We start from the raw sequence: 14,152 nt of genomic DNA, 5'->3' as shown, positions 1-14,152 counted from the left end.
TTTCATCTGCGCATCACAATTCAAAACATTAAAAGTAAATTCCTAGTTCAAACTCTAAAAACAGAACAACTTAAAAACCCTAATTACTACTTTATACATATCTAGAACAAATTCTACAACAATCTAGAACAAAATCGATAAAATTAGCTAAAAGAACTACACCTTCCGAAACAAACGAGTTTTTAGAAACTTTTAAAGCTATGTGCAATAGATATATTTCTATTATCCAAAGACGCAGTCCCTTCCATCAGCCGTTCGTAAATGTGGAATTAGTTAACCAGGGCCTAATTGTTCAAAGGGCGGATAACTATGTATCCCTTGGATAAGTCACTTTCCAACGGATTCAATCTGTGCAAAGATTTTAGCATTTCGCCCACGTAACTATGAATAGACACACTCATACACGAGCCGTGACTGGCACACTCTAACCACGTCTAGGAAAAGGCTCGTAAAAAACCCTGGCCGACTTTTTAAGATGGAGGATATTTTATAATCTGGATAGTGACTCATCCAGTGGATAAAGTTTTGAACATCAACTGTTTCTAAATGTAAGCCTCATAACTCATGATATTTGTACTTTTGACTCTAAACTGAGGAGAGTATATAGTTCAGCTTGAATGAATTGTATTCCATGCAAGCAAACAAATATGGAGCCACATCTAAAACACAGAAACAAAAGAAGACCGAGAAGACTAATTTGTGCCTAATATGCCTTGTGTTAACTGTAACAGTTGTGTTCACACACGGAATATTTAACGTGCCGTGCCCGTAAACTGAAACATAGGTACGGTACCGAGATTTCGGAATTCCTTCAGTGCCAGATATTTGTGTTAGTGTAAAGTGGGTTTTTATCTCTCTAATGTCAAGCAAAAAAAGTTGGCAAATACTGACAGATCTTGCGGAGGGTCATTTTTAAGTGGAGCAGATATAGGATCCCTATAGATCTAGTTCGGTTTCATTTGTTTTAATTCTCAGTTATAAGGTGGTTGCGGCTCCTGTGTTGCAATAATAATAATAATAATAATAATAAACTTGTTCAAGTGTCAATTTTGTTTGGCGCTGTGGCACCAATTGGGGTCACTTTACATAAAAACAGACCAAAATTAACTCAAATCAAATCAAACATGGTTTTTTTAGGAGAGGGTATAACCGGGGTTCCCAGAGAAAAACCTCTCAGAGCAGTGGAAAACCAACCGTCAAACTCAGAAGCCTGAACGCTGAACACAAATATTCACGCTGTAGTTTACAACAGATATATTTTCGGAAGGGAAGAACAACTCAAGTGAAGCTATGATCCATTTCATATATCATTTCATCGTGGAAGAACAACTATTGAAAATACACAATTAAAAGTTAAGAAAAAGAAAAAAGTCCCCACATCATACACTAAGTTGTTCTTTCTCTATAACAGGAGATTGAAACCGCGATATTCGTCCATGCAGGCAAAATCCAAGAAAATACTGTACTGATTCTGAAAGAGTCTGGAAGAGGGACAGGTAGTTGCTAACTGTATGTGGAGAAGAGCTTCAGGTTTATATCCAATATTAACTCTGCTACAGCTGCTAAGTTTTTGTCAGATTAAAAGAAACTTTCCGAGATTTTCTCTTGAACTATGAAAAGAAAGGAACGATGTATTTTGCAATCATGTGTGGTCCAAAAATAATCAGAATAATCCACGAATTTTACCCGGAAAAAACACTTCGGAGTCTCTTTAATTACATTTTCAGTCACTTATAAATCAGCGGAGGAAATCAAAGTTTAAGCCCTTTTGATGAACCACTAAGTAGTTGAGGCAAACTTCGTAAAAACATTAATTTATAAGGGAGAACAGGCCAAGAGATTAATTCATTCATTACTATCGGAAGGTTTACAAAAGGGAAGTCAGTACTTGTCCGTCTGGCCGCCATTATTATCCTTTGCGATTCAGCCTGGTTCTGTGCTTTCCACAACAACGATTGTACTATAATTGTTTCTTTTGAGCATTTCGTTCAGAAATTTCTCATCGTGGTCCTTTGGCTGGTTCACGCCGGTGAAGGAAGAATTATTTTCGAGTACAAAGCCAAGTTTATGTTTGAGTTAGTCATACTTTATCACACATATATAGCAGCTTTAATTATTGATTTTGAGCTTGGTATGTGCCTTTTATCCACTTTTGTGATCCTCTACTACTTCACATGATATTTATCTACTTCGATTAGAAAGCGAACTAGAACTACTTGCAACTGGGTGCCTGGGAATGCCTCAGTTTAACCCCACAGTCATTCTTCAACTGTCGTTTGCCGTTTTTTTTTACGCGGAAATCAGCGCTAAGGCAGGTCTTAGGTGGTCCCTTAATTCGACTTGTTTCAAAGAGAAATGGTGGACTAAACTTGTGACCCGTTGCTCAGGAAAGGATTTACTGTCTAAATCACACTGTCTAAATCGCTGAATGAGGCGATTACGCTTTCATAGCCAACTTGCAAATCCGACAGTGATAGTCTGGCAATTTGTCCGCGATCGGTTTCCTCATTCCATCGTCACTACTAGTCTTAAACACCTCACAAAGGTGAAGCAACATAAGCGATTACAGCTGGGAGTTTTGTCGAGGCCAGTTCGGATGTGACGATCATATGCAGCACCGAAAAAATACGAAGGAAGTGGTTCCAGTGATTAGAGTTAATACCATGTGAAACGATTGTAAGTTGCTTACTGAGTAAAATTTACTCCGTGGACAATGCGGACCATTCTTGTCCCATGCATACTACAAGATACCGTAGCTTTAGGCAGTTTATTTGATGTTTCTCTGGCTTTCTCGCATCACAACTAAACGCCAAGAAGTGTATAGAAGCCTCGTGCGCAAAAATTGTTCCGCCAGTTTCGTACGAATTTAGTACAGCATCTTGATGATGAAGTTTCACCTTAAGTGTCAAGTTTTCTAGCGCTGGGACACCTTAATTTGTGATACTGTAAATTGAAATCAACGCAAATTAACTGAAATCAGTTAAATAAATGGAACGTTGATTTTTAGTAGACCGGCGGGAAGACGGGAGAACTTGGGGAAAAACATCTCAGAGCAGAGTAGAGAACCAACAAACTCAACCCACATATGACGCAGAGTATGGAAATCGAACTTGGAATACATTGATGGTCCGAGGTTTGCGCTCTCACCACTTCGCCAATTCTGCTCCTCAATAGAACGATCTCACAATTATTCCACAGGGACTTGTTGTAACAATACACGGTTTTAAAATCAAAACATCTTGCAAACAAAGCTAGCCGAGAACATTGGCGGAAACTATATATCATGATGATAAACTTGGTTTGACATTCTTTATGAAATAAAGATCTTTCTTTACCGTACCACCAACCGGATAATTTCTTTCTTTTCTCTCTCGTAACTTTAGATCCGAGTCTGTTCAAGCTGTTGATCTTTTTGTTTTATTGAATTCAACAATATTAACACAATCTGTTACCCTGCCAGATGGAGGATGTTGCATTTTGCTTTTCATTACGGCTTTCTTTTGAATCTGCTCGAGAATCGAATCAAATCAGTTTGCGTTCCCAACTGAAATGCTGAAATACATTCATCTCTGAGTCGTGCGACGCGCCACGATTTGACCTGGGAACACGAAAATTCCAATTTGTTTTTCTATCATTTTGGCGTTAAACCGGCCGATCTCTGAAAATGTCGCATATTTCAACACTAGCCGCATGATAGTCCAGAAATCAGAAAACATGGTCAAGAAAGACTAGACGCTAAGCTTGGAATAAAGGCTGAGGCAGTGTGAAAGCTCGTCCCACCCATCCCATGTCACTTCATTCTGCTGAAGGTCTTATCAATCAAAACCACTCAATCCCTTTTGGTGGAAGTCTTTCACTGTAAGAGTGACACTGACTCTCAACTATACCCTTGAAATGAGGCCATTTGGCGGCGAACTCGATAAGATGTACTTTACAGATAAGGCAAAAATGACAGTCTGCCGGGACACGGCAACACTATAACTTAGTCAGTGATGACCTTATGAAAGACTCTTTAGTAAAGGAAAGCACCCTTATTAAATTCCGTGTGAATTTTGTAACATCCGTAAAGTTTGCAACTGTAACAAATTTGAGGACTGGATTACAGCTACCCCGCAAAACATGTCGCAAAGGCTCTTTCTCTGGTCAGGAATATTATGAGTCAAATTCGATGCTCTTTTGCGGCATACGTAAACACTATCTTTTAGCCCTGTTTTTACAATGTCAAGTTCACGAACAAGCTGGCCTTACCATTAAGTTTGAAAATGAAATTTTCAAAAGTGTCAAAAGAAAGTTTTTTTTTTTAATTTTTATCAGGAATTCGAAATCAACCAAGTCTCTCTGAAGAGAGCTTAACCGCGGATACGATTTAGTCCACGTGCCAATGTCGGCTTAACCAGGGCGTTGGCCGCTACATTCTTGGCAGATAATGACTTATCAAGTTACGCATTCTTTCAGGATTTTCAGCCAGTCCACTGGAAGCTTAGGGCGCTTTCCTTTTGTCAGAACTGGCCGGCCAGACTCGTCAGTTTGCAAAGAAATTGTCACAAGAATTTGAAGGAACATTTGCATGATAATCCATGGCATATATCATCCTAGAAGTGTGTTAATTTGAAGGCGTTGAAGAGTCAATCCATCCAAATGCCCTGTTTGGCCGGTCAGTTCTGTCAAATGGATCTGGCCTTAGTTCTGGCCTACTCTCAATCCGACGGGAAACGTTTTATCAGACAGCCGTATTGACTTTTCCCTTTTTTTAAGAAGGCTTATAGAAGCCGGTATACGACGGAAAGCTACTGAAGAGAATCAGTTGCAACGCGTTCTCTTTCATGGCATTAGACTGAAGTCGCACTGAGTAAAGAGAACTTACAGACTGATCCAAAGTTCAAGATGGGTTGAAAGCTGTAAGCCGAAGAAACAGTTACCCAAATTGTTTAGTCTGCTGCGAGAAAATGGCGTGTATTTATAAAATGATTATGCCAGCCGTTTTCGATTCGTTCTGCGTTGATCCAGGAGAAGATGAAGCAACTCAAGTATTTATCAATATAATAGCACTTTCAAAAATTGCTATGAAAGTTGAATAGTTTGTATGAACTGTCTTTTGTGATTTAAGAATGTGAGGAAATCTCAGTGGGAAGTTAACAGGAAAAGTTCTTCATAACTCTCGAGTGGCCTTTTAACATGACATTTCCCGTTTCCAGCGAGCAGAACTACTGGATGCTCACAATTTTAATTACTAAGCCTCTGTCATTACTGCTAATGCTATTAACTTGCCATGTCATAGAGCAAATAAAAAAGTGTATTGGGAACAATCATCGAGTCTCGCAGTCGCTTCAAATGAAGCTCACAGTTCTAATAAAGAAAACATTTTCCAATTTTCAAACCAAAGATTCCTGAAAGATTATGAAGTCACCGAAGCACAAGTTGCATTTTTGAATTAATCATTTTCACAGGATCAAACCATACGTGGAAGGCATTTCCGGTTCAAAACCGCAGTGTAATTTTTACATTGTTATTCGCTGACTAATGTCGCAGACCGGAAACTAATAATTTTTACAGATAACTTTAAAAACAATTGCATTCTATTTCCGTCACGTTTATTTGAGTTTAAAAAGAGAAATAATCATCCCAGGTCTGGAACAGAATTGTTTGCTCTTTTGAAAGCAATCTTTTGTTTCTTTTGTCAACAAAACTAAAAGGCCACGCCGCCATGTCGAGTGAAGCTCATTGTCCTCATTTCCGGCCACCAATAACTGATAACGTCATTTTTCCGTTTCCGGTTCATTTCCCGTCAGCTTTTTTGTGGTACACACACCGTCACGTGCTGGATTACTTCGTGCAATGATCATATTATTAACTAGCCAACCAACAATTTGATCGGTTTAGTGCGCCTCTGGGGACAAAACATAACATTAAATTGAAACATATTTGGAAAATAGAACCGTGAGCTTTACTTTGCATTTCTATGGCCGGTGACAAGTTGAACAAATTTCGCGCCATGTAATTTCCGGTTGGCGGCCAGGAGGTCACCGCATGACAGCTACTTACTACAATGGCTCGCTGACGCTCTGTTGTTTCGCTTCTTTCTTGTGGTTTCAGCTTTTGTGGGCGTGGGACGGAAATATCAAGAAGCATAAGCGAGCAAAGCCGGTAGCATGTATTCCTCAAGAGAAAACCAGTCCAGAGCTTTACAACACACCGAGAAACCCCGGCAACGGTTTGACAGCCTTCCACTGAGTCACGAACCACGCGTTTGGCCCGGTAGCCCAAGACCAGAGGTATACCCTTACCAAGTTGCAATTGATGCGAACGAACACAACAAATCAAACTCCAGGTGAGCTTCAATTTATGTTTTGTCACTTATCGTACGCGTACGTGCTTCTCCAAGATTCTCTTGTGTAGCCGTTAAAATTGTTGAAATTCAAAGGTCTAAAAGCGGTTACAAATTCTTGCCGTGTCAGCTTTGTGACCAAATTTAGAACGTGTTTCCGACCTCTGCTTCCGCCTCCGTATACACTTTGCTTTGAACTAAATCTGTTAAATGTTTCTCGATTTCCTCTGATCCCAATCTGTGGTTCAAGCAAAAACTAGCAACACCAGGGCTTTCGTGCGACACAACACGGAACAGACGTACAAATCACTCAAAGCACACTTTCATTACTATAGAGATATTAAGGTTGTTGTCTTGCCGGCGAATTCTTAAGGTTTCTGTTGGCGTGCAGTACTTTGGACGGATTATTTAAACTAAGGTAAGCGCAAACTCTTGCGGTATTCAGACGTTATATTCAACACACCAAAATACATACTTTCTCATGATCTCTCCAGTGAGGCAATATTCGGTTATATGACGTTTGATCGATTTACTCCGCTTGTACTTTATTTCGCTATTTCATTGGTTAATTTTTCATTTCAAGAAAAGAGAAATGTTAACATCTAACTAGTAACCGTTTATCGCCGAGTTAATATTAATTTCCCAACCTTACTGCGACGATGAGAAACTTTGTTTTGAAACGCCCCAGGCTTCAAGAGACTACTTCACTGCGAATTTTTGAATATATTATCTTATGTGCTCTACTTTTCTCCGAAAAATACGGTATTAAGAGAGAAGAATGCATGCGAACTCCACAACTTTTCACTTTGCTTACGGAAAATTCAAAGATCAAAGATTCGAAAACTCTCCACAGAAAACGGTCCAAGAACTTTCTGTGGGTTTTGTGAAATCAATAAACAAAAGAACGGAGAAGACAAACTGTTTGATTTTCCTGGACCAACTCGAAACTGTTATCCGGATGAAGAAGAGCCGGCGTTGCCCAGAAATCATCACCAAGGAAAGTTTAGATTAATTAAGTTAGGCTTTTTTTATCTTGGAGTGAGTCAATTCAAATCTGACACTGTGCGCAATATTTTTCGCTAAATAAAAATCATAAGTACTCGAATTTTGAAAAAAGGAGAGGCGAATGTGACGTAATAAGGGGAAGAATTTGTGCAATGCAATATCCAGACACCGAAAGTTTGAAAACAAAATTTGATCCCTTTCTTCTCTGTTGTTTATTGGGGAAAATTAACCGTATATTTCTTTTACCTGACAAGTGTCATAAGCTAATAACACTTGAGGCAATTGAAATGCATCTTCGAAATTCTTTCGTAGAAAAAATAAAACCTGGAAAAATATATATCTTGGCTTTGTTTGGTTACAAGTAAAAGCTGTTTTAAATATCTCTGTTTCCGTTTGCCAAACCAACTGAAAAACTTTGATAACTGAACCTTTTATACCGGAAAAGAACAGAAGTCAAAATTGAACTATCCATTTTAGACTTTTCTTCGTCAGATTTTTATGTTCTATACACATGTACTATAATAATAATTTATTATGGAGTACATTGTCTTACACAGTGAATTTGCAGTACTTTATTTCTAACTTAGAATAACCTCAATAGGGAAAAGCGTTTTTATGGTTGGCTGGACGATTCGGTTGGAAGCGTCGGGGAGAGTTTAGACATTTTTAATGCATCAAATTTTAGTATCGTGGATGAAAAACAACAAGGCTTAAAACACGCGAGACTAAACGCGATTATCAGATCAATTTTTAAAAAGTAGAGAGCCAAGGAAGAAACGTTCTAAATATATCTCAAAGAAATTTCTATGTTGATCCAAAAAAAACTCCTTCCAGGCCCCATGGAGGAAATGCAATACGTGTTTGACTAATGCCAAAGTTCGGATGCTCATATGACACCTCTGCGTCCTGCTCTACTTGTCTCCTGGAAGCACGTACTTTTAAAGATGTTGTTCTACCTTTTTTTACGTAATTCTGACCTCAACAGGAGAAGCCTTTTGTTTTGGGTAATTCATTATAACCTTTAAGTTCCTGTTCGGCTTTCACATTTCATCACGTCCTCAGATTTTCGGCATGGCTGCTCTCGAGATCATTGTTAGCGACTCACGGCGCGAAAATAATCTTGAAAACCATATGATTATGTTCTTTTCAGCAAGTAACTTTGCATACCAGACCCCTTTGCAGGAAATCTGCCTAGTCACGAATTTAAGAAAACAAACGTAGAAGATTTAGATGACTAGATCGAATAAGTTGGAGTGCTTAAACTGTAAATGCTCTTTCCATTGTTGTTTCTTGAGCCTTTTGGAACACTTCTTTTGAAAGAGGATTTGGAATAAACCTCTTACCTATATATGGATTTATGACGTCAGAATTCCATGACGTGTTTGCTTGAACGATCTATGAAGAATGCCTGTTGACTCATAGCCAGCTTTAGTACAGAAAACAGAGGAGCCGTTGCCTTTTGTGATTTTCATACCCAAGCTGCCAAGCTAGAAGTTACTTGTCTCCGCTCAGATTCTATTTATCAAAGACATTTTACTGCGGCATGTCATCCTTCAGGTACTCTTCGGATTTGAGATAATTATGTCTTGATATATCCGTCTTTTTTGTTATTCCGGAATTCCGCAATCGTTGTTGATGTAAAGTTCATTGGAAGGTGTTATAAAAATGGAATACAAGCTTCCTTCCTTAAGCAGAATTTCGTCATTTTAATGGAAAGGCGTTTCCAGAATTGTTGTCTTCGCCCATTTTTTTGACTCAAGTCTCTTCTTTTTTATCTCTTTTTCAAAGAAAATTCAAACGCATAAACCAGTTTCATTTAAAAGCGACTCGCAACTGATCACCGACTTATCGTGTGAAAAAAACCCGTAATCCCCGAAATATTTGTTGGCTTGAATCGTGCAAAGCATACAAACAACGTCTACAGGAAATTAGCCATTAAACACTTCCGGTTATACAAGAGTGCCTTTAGCCCTATCTCACGCTATATATGCATGGACTGACATCATTCAAATCCAGTTCAGAATTTGCGTTGTTGAGTTCGTTATGGCTTGTGTTTTTCCTAGACTAGATCCAACTCTGGCTTATCCAGTACCTCTTCGACCAAGTGTGTTTCAACACGCACGATTCATTGACAAGATGCAGCCGGGCACGACGAGGGTCAATGTTAAACAAGAAAAATACGAAGTCTTCCAAGAGGAGCCGTTAAAAGATGGTACGTAGAATCAAACATTGTTTGCAATAAATTGAATTTTTACTTCGAAGAATATACAGTTTCGACAATGACAAAAAACTGTACGTGCTCGACTGATACAGCAACAGAGCTTCGTCAACTTTCTTTCGAAACTTCTGGCTCTAAAAATGCGCTATGAACTTTTGTATTTCCAGAAGAAACCTGGAGTCCGACACTTAAATTGCAAAGGAAGCTAGGAAGGATTGTTTAGATCTCTAATGATATCGGGATTTTAAACGAAAAGGCGGCTTTTGTACCACAAAGCATTGTTTTATGGATCATGTCAGTCATATAATATGGAAGACCAAAACGTCTTCTTAAGCTCATTTCAGGTTTACGGAAAAGAAAAGAAAGGACGTCTCTCAAACAGAACAGTCCAATCAGCAGGAGACAAATTCACGTTACAATCCCTTAGTAAATTTTTCGAAATTTACAGTGAACCGTTCAGAGATTTTTTTGAAGCGCTTATGAACTGAAGCGTTCCAGAATGTTCCATTTTCCTTAAACTTTCTAGAGTTTCGCGTTATAGTGACTTAATTATTAGTTATATTACTTGCACCTGTAACGGAAAGAAAACACCTCTTGTTATTTTAGAACCTGGATCCATTGATTATCATCATGCATTGTAATTATTGACCATGATAAAACATGATGAATGATAAATTAATTGTCAGTATACAAGGCAAAGTAATCAATTGTCATAATCAACTGTCTTAAGCTTTTTAAAAGTTTCACTCAACGGACGAAATGATGCATGCTGAAAAGTACATTCATCCCCTTACTGCTGATTGGCTCGGAAGATTCGCGCTCAGGCCATAAATAAACAACATTGCACTCCAAGAGTCGTAGCGTACACAAATTACTTCAAATTTTGATATGGCAGGATTTTTATCCGGCGACTTAAGCATTAAAATCCGCTTAACTGTATTTATAGCTATGGTTTGTGCTTTCACTTTAAGTTGTTACAAGTTGACATCACATTTTTGCCTTAGAACTTTCCCGTCTTATCCACTGAACTCAACCGAATGTCCAGACAGCTTTTTCGCTCAACTTATGCTCTGTTTACTGTGGCTACGCATTCGTGTGTGGTCTAACAATGGCAAAAAAAGTACGAAAAACATCAGCAATCGAAAATTACAAAGTTAAGTCCATGTTTATCGGAACAGGGGCCCGTTTCTCGAAAGTCCCGAAAATGCCATTTGTGAAACTGTCAACCGCTTGTCTTTTAACATGTTTTCAAGGCAACAAACAGCAAAGTGACTGTGAAGTTTGACGACTTAAATCCTCTCCGTTCTTGAGATACAAAGGGAATTGTGGCACCCGAAAATGGCCCGTAAAGTTTCGGGACTTTCGAGAAACGGGCCCCCGGTACGCAATCATAGATCTAAAACTGACAGACGTGCCCTGCACACCCTTTGGTAAAAGTTAATTTTCCGCAACGCAACGTATGCTTCGTCCAGTGATAGAATGCTACATCAGAAAAAGCCGGAGAGCATAAGTTAGGACCACTTACACAGCAGGGACGTGTACAAACTCTCGCGAACAAAGAGCATGAAGAAATCAATTACAAACAGTCTCAGAACTTCTTGACATGATTGTATAAATTGGGTCAAGTTCAAGAGAGCTGATTTCAGTGTGAAAATACGAATAGGATTTTTGGAACTTGAACGCACTTTCTTAAAGGGGCTAGGTCACGCTATTTTAGGTAGTTTTGTTTAATTTTGTTAATTATGAGCTCTAAACGTCAAATTGGCAGAACAAGAGTCTTTCATTTTCAAAATCACGGCCACATAACAACTGAGAACGCAACTGACAACTGAAAAACGGTGGGCCGACGTTTTCCAAATTTACCCAAATTCAATCCATTTCAATCCTCTCCAGTTTTGTCGATCCATGTCCCTTCTTGGCTTCCCTGCGTTTTGTTAGAGATCTTCTATAGTTTTGAACAGTTATTTTAATATTTTAGACATAGTTAATCGAGGGGAATGGTTATGAAACCGGAGAAATTTCTTTGTTGTATGTTTTTGTTCTCTTTTTTGTCCTTGACCGTGCACAAAACACAATAGTTGTTTACTCCGTACTGAGGAACTAACCAATAGAAACGTGTTGGTTACGTAATTCATGCATAGTGTATGAGCGCAAAACAAAAGATTGTGCACGGTCATGGACTTTCCAACATAAATCTTGGCATCTTTGTTTGTTCCTTTGATGTCTGCCGAGCTTCAAAACCAGTCCCCTCTATTAACTATGTTTTAGTTAATTCTATGACCATTCGATCAGTGCTGATTTTGCCTAAAATTGCGTGACTTAGCCCCTTTAATAGTTCTTCTGATTAAAAACGCCAAGCATTAGAACCCCAAGTTAGGATCCAAGAAAAATTTTAGAATTTTGGTAAGATTTTTCTCAAAGGAAAAATCATAGAAAGGAAACCATTCATTTGACGGGATGTGTGTACCTTAAACCTTTACAAGAGAAGATTCCATTTACCGGGGAATTTCCTTTATTGTGATCTTATTAGGAGATAAGGTGCGAGCTTTGAATCGGAGAAGGAAATGTACTATAAAAGCCTCGAAGCTTTTGAAATAGGAAAGGAAAAAGAGAAGAAATGAATTTTGAAAGACCGAAACTATGGGAAACTATCGCTTTTAGCGTGGGGCAAAAAATATGCTTAACGGAAAGTGCGACGTAGATATTTCCATTTTAGGTAAATTTTGTGTATATTATGAAGTTAGTCGGAAACAGTGTCTACAGGGCAAGGCCAAGGAAGACGAGTATTTCTCTTCTTGAAAAAAACTCACTTCTCTCTTAAAATAGTTTTTGATAGTTGTTGTCTAGACTTCGTTTAAAAATGCGGTAAGGTGGGGAACAGACTCGCTTTCTACAACAAAGAATTTTGGTTTTACTGAACGATGCTTATTTGAGTATGTTTTCCGTTTTTCAGCTGATCCCAGGAAATGGAGCCGAGAAGACGTGTCCCGCTGGCTACAGTGGATGTCGGAGGTTTTCAACCTCAACAGTGTCAGACCTGATAGATTCCAAATGAACGGCAAAGCTCTTTGTCTAATGACTGTTGACATGTTTCTGTACAGAGTCCCAGAGGGAGGAAATATTCTCTACCAGGACTTCCAAAGAAGACTAAGGAATGCTGTTGCATTGCAGAATTAAGGAGATCAATATTTGACGCCCTATTTTATGACAGATTAACTGGAGTGAGAATTATTGGTTTGTGATATGGGTGTTGGCTACAGACTGACGTCAAAGCAGTTAGTAAGCAGAAAAAATCTGAAAAAACAAGCAAGACTACAACTTCAGAAAGTTTGGAATTCCAACAGGAGAGAGGGAAAACATGGTAGGCTCCGCCGTTTCAAAACAAGGTCAACAATGTTTGTGGTTCCTTCAAAACGGCGTTGATGTTCTAGGATTTTTGTTACTTTCATTTTATGCAGAGAAAAAGAGTTTTTATTTGTAAAAAGAAATGACATAAGCATTGACTCGTCGCGACATGGACAGAGTTTCACTGAAGTAGATTTAAGTTCCATAGTAATGTAGATTTAATATTAGATGCAAATGAGCTGTTTGTAGAAAAAGAGAGTTTCTAACGACAAAATTAGTGTCAGTTTGGTAACGCGTTGATTCGTTTTCATGTAAATATTTTATCAAAAAAATGTCATGATCCAAAAAAAAGTTATATATAAACTTGTCCAAATTCGGGCAAAGATACGTTTTAAACTATTCGTGCCTTGTCAAAATATTCATGCAGTATTGATATTGAGATAAAATTAAATATAACTTACATCCGGCAAAACAAAGGACTTTTCCCATTTTTGATTTCGTGAGTTTCATAAACTGAATGAAAAACAAGGGTTTCCGGAAGTTTCCTTAATGATATTACCACTTTTCCTGCTAAGCCTCAAAATTGCTACCGCAATACCGCTGCGATAATTCTCGCCGACGATTGCATTCCTTTGAAAGAGCCGCCCGTCTCTTGCACGCTATTTTGCATAGTTATTGACCCAGTGCAACATCTACATTATACTGGTTGATTCCTTTCCGCTCCTTACATATTCGTCTGATTCGTTGTTCAATCAGCACCCGCCAAAAAGAGTATTCTTGAAAGTAGGCTTGCAAACCAAAAAGTTCAAACCCCGTTGAAGTCCTGAATTTTTCAGGCTTCTCTACGCAATTGCTAAAATTGCGTTCGTAACTGCGAGGATCGTAGTTTTACTTGAACCTTTACATTATATTGACTAAGATTATATCTTTGTTCAAATGTCGGGCATAGTCTACGACCACGCATAAACAACTGATGCAGAAAAGTGACAAATATCCTTACACATGGATGCTTAGCTTAACAAATTTGTTAAGAACCAAATGGTTCGGTGCACCCTTGGTGCGCAGGCTTATGTTCCCTTTGCGGACTTCAAAAGCTGGGCGTTAGTGAGTAATACGCAGAAGTGATCCTTGTTCAATTCTTCTTTGTCCGTCAAGTTCCTTATTGTTGTAAATCCTTGAAATGTAATTATCTACTTTTATATTTGCTTAATTAGAATTTCAACTGTTCCGGAATGAGAATATATGGAATATTTGTCTTG

General features: G+C 38.5%; 1 protein-coding gene across 1 annotated transcript in view; it reads left to right on the top strand.

Moving 5' to 3' along the window:
• The window catches only part of LOC138030327 (GA-binding protein alpha chain-like), a 23,799-nt gene extending 10,430 nt beyond the window's left edge, over window positions 1-13,369 (top strand). The window contains exons 2-4 of the mRNA XM_068878253.1: window positions 6,094-6,328; window positions 9,394-9,542; window positions 12,502-13,369. Coding sequence (XP_068734354.1) covers window positions 6,150-6,328; window positions 9,394-9,542; window positions 12,502-12,725 — 552 coding nt within the window. The 5' untranslated portion in view covers window positions 6,094-6,149 and the 3' untranslated portion in view covers window positions 12,726-13,369. The remainder of the gene's footprint in view (window positions 1-6,093; window positions 6,329-9,393; window positions 9,543-12,501) is intronic.
• The last annotated feature ends 783 nt before the right edge of the window (window positions 13,370-14,152 follow it).

This window comes from Montipora capricornis, chromosome 13 (genome assembly GCF_036669925.1).
Source record: "Montipora capricornis isolate CH-2021 chromosome 13, ASM3666992v2, whole genome shotgun sequence".
Classification (NCBI taxonomy): domain Eukaryota; kingdom Metazoa; phylum Cnidaria; class Anthozoa; order Scleractinia; family Acroporidae; genus Montipora; species Montipora capricornis.
The sequence above is the reverse complement of the archived record's forward strand: the minus strand, read 5'-3'. Positions and strand labels throughout refer to the sequence as shown.